We start from the raw sequence: 2,617 nt of genomic DNA on the forward strand, positions 1-2,617 counted from the left end.
GGGGGGGCTTGTCTGTAACCAACACTTAGTAATTGCCTTTTTGCATGCAACCATAATTATTTTCAGTAAGTATGAGTCTCTGTTATTTATATCCTCAGGGATATTCCCAAGGTATGTGGTACTAAAGGAGAAGTCCAGTGTTACTTCCAGCACATCCATCACCATTTGTTTAATCTCCTCCCAAAAGGTCTTCAGTTTAGGGCATGACCAGAAGACATGGAAGCAACCTGCAGCGACCTCCCCGCACTCCCTCCAGCATGAAGCGCCTGAACCACTTATTTTGGATTTCTGCTTTGGTGTGATGAAGAATCTAATTAAATTCTTCCATCCAAAATCTCGCCATGTTAAAGAATTTATGGTAGACAACACATTCTTCCACATCCGCAACCAATCTTCCTCTGAGATAGTTATACCTGCTTCTTTTTCCCATCGATGACTGACATATCTTGTTGAAGTCTTTTTCATGGCTGTAAAACTTCTGTATATTTTGCCTATAGTACCTCTTATAATGTTCTCACCATAAGCATCCATTGATGTTTGGATCAGTTTAACATTTTCAATAATGCAAAAGCACGACTAGCGACCTTACGAGTGCGATGCGGTCATACCTGTGGGAACATTGGTGTCAAAGACAGTCCCATCCTCTAAGGTTCCGGTGTACCAGCAGCTCACAGTGTCGCCCTTCTTTGGGAAGTTTGTCTTGTCGCCTTTTTTCAGCACTGATTTGGTGTACTTTGGAGGACCCTGAGAGAAGTAATGAAGCAGTAGTCAATAAATGTGAATAATCGCTGAGTGCTCACCAGAATCGGCTTTTTGTACTTTAGCATACAATGAAAAAATATTTCCCAATTCACATTATTTTTACAGCATTTTTGAGTCTTCATGAGTACACCTGAACTTTTCACTCCAGTAACCATAATCTACACAACCAAAATCTGCACCCCCCCCCCCATTAACCAACATTGAGCATCAGTATCATGCACGTGGTTATAATACACTTATCCCCATGTGGGATATGCGAATGGACAAAAGAAATTACAACATATTATAGGTCTCCTTCTTTATATAAATGATGATATTAAAAAGTTGATATTTGATGGTGTGCATCAGTACCTCATCCACAACTTCTGTCTTGACATCTTTGGGTTTTTCTTCGACTTTCACAGCTTTAACCTTCTCCGTCACTTCTTCCACTGCTTCTGTGCCTTTAAACCTCTGCAAATCACACGTTTACACATTTTATGTTCGTTATCAAGGTTCATCATCGAGGCGGATGACAATCGTGACTTACTTTGCTCTCGAAGAGCTGATCGTAGGCGATAATCAGTTGCTCTTTCTTTGCAGTTTTGGCAACATTTTTGATGTTTCCGAGCAGCTTGTGCTCGTTGAGGAACTGAAATAACAACAAACGAACAGAAGGAGAAAGTTTAACTCGTTTGCGCTCAAGCCACGAGGAGCTGCGCAGGTCAAAGCCTAAGAGAAGCTGTTTGCATTCGTATTAATGTGCAGATAGTGCTGAACATTGTGCTCTGCTGTGCTGAGCTGAAGCAAAGCATCCCATCGGAGCTAGCCGTGCTGCATGCTGCACTTCACAGTGAGAATTCAAACCGGTAACCTGCAGATATCCCAACCGGAATCCCGAGGAGACTAAAGGGAGAAACATACCGAGTGGGCCGCATTGTCCTGCAGGAACTTTATTATGTCTTTTTTGGGCAAATCATCACTTTTGAGCTGCTCATCGCTCCATTCCCGTGTGGGCTCAGCCGCCATTTTGAGAGGCGAACTAGTGAACTTTGACCTCCGTGCGCAATATAAAAGCGCGTTTTAACGTTTTCACACCAAATTACAATGAAAAAATTTTAAATTCTATTTTTAAATGTATTTGTATTTTTTCCCGGATGACCTTTATTGCGAGTGCACGATAAGAAATGCGTTTCTGCACATTTTGCCGTGAAACGCGGAATAAAAGTTTAATGAAGAAATATAAGATACATTTGTATTGCTTATATTATCATCATATATATTAATATATATATTATATAGCGCTATATTGAAATAACTGTCTGATGTGTATACCGCCGTCTAGTGGACAACTAACTGTCCAATAGATATGACAGCAGTTACACACGTGACTTCTATCAAGATAACTAAAGCACTTATCTAATATATCCAGTTACACCGAGAACAAACTGTTTCTCCTCCACACAATAACATTAACAAGAGAATGCACACAGATCACTTCCTGCATGCATAGTTCATTTGGGCGTGTTAAGCATTTCTCTTTTAAATCTTTTGACCGTCTGCAGTGGAAGAGATGCAACACAGTCTACAGGGCAACACATCTATTGAATACCCTACTTAAACTTCCTGTGCATTGGGACTCTTCTTCCTCCGTATTTTTCAGGGGGATTGATGTCATTTGCTTCCATTTTCAAAGTAGCTCCCCCCGAATAGCCGGAGCCACTAAATGTAGGCTTGTGGGAAACAGGTTTCCTTTATCTGTTTATCTGTCTCCATATTGGCTACTTTAAAGACAACAACTGCTCTTCCTGCTGTCTCATTACAGTGTTATGCTCCAGGGAGCATTTTACCGGCATGGTTCAGGTCACCTGTCCCT

General features: G+C 41.1%; 1 protein-coding gene across 1 annotated transcript in view; it reads right to left on the reverse strand.

The window, feature by feature from the left end:
- Positions 1–1,787, reverse strand: part of fkbp3 (FKBP prolyl isomerase 3) — a 2,982-nt gene extending 1,195 nt beyond the window's left edge. The window contains exons 1-4 of the mRNA XM_005724979.2: positions 1,666–1,787; positions 1,292–1,393; positions 1,114–1,215; positions 609–744 (exon numbers count right to left, since the gene is read on the reverse strand). Coding sequence (XP_005725036.1) covers positions 609–744; positions 1,114–1,215; positions 1,292–1,393; positions 1,666–1,770 — 445 coding nt within the window. The 5' untranslated portion in view covers positions 1,771–1,787. The remainder of the gene's footprint in view (positions 1–608; positions 745–1,113; positions 1,216–1,291; positions 1,394–1,665) is intronic.
- Positions 1,788–2,617: the final 830 nt, after the last annotated feature.

This window comes from Pundamilia nyererei, unplaced genomic scaffold, assembly GCF_000239375.1.
Source record: "Pundamilia nyererei isolate P.nyererei 1_Seehausen unplaced genomic scaffold, PunNye1.0 scaffold00013, whole genome shotgun sequence".
NCBI classification, from domain to species: domain Eukaryota; kingdom Metazoa; phylum Chordata; class Actinopteri; order Cichliformes; family Cichlidae; genus Pundamilia; species Pundamilia nyererei.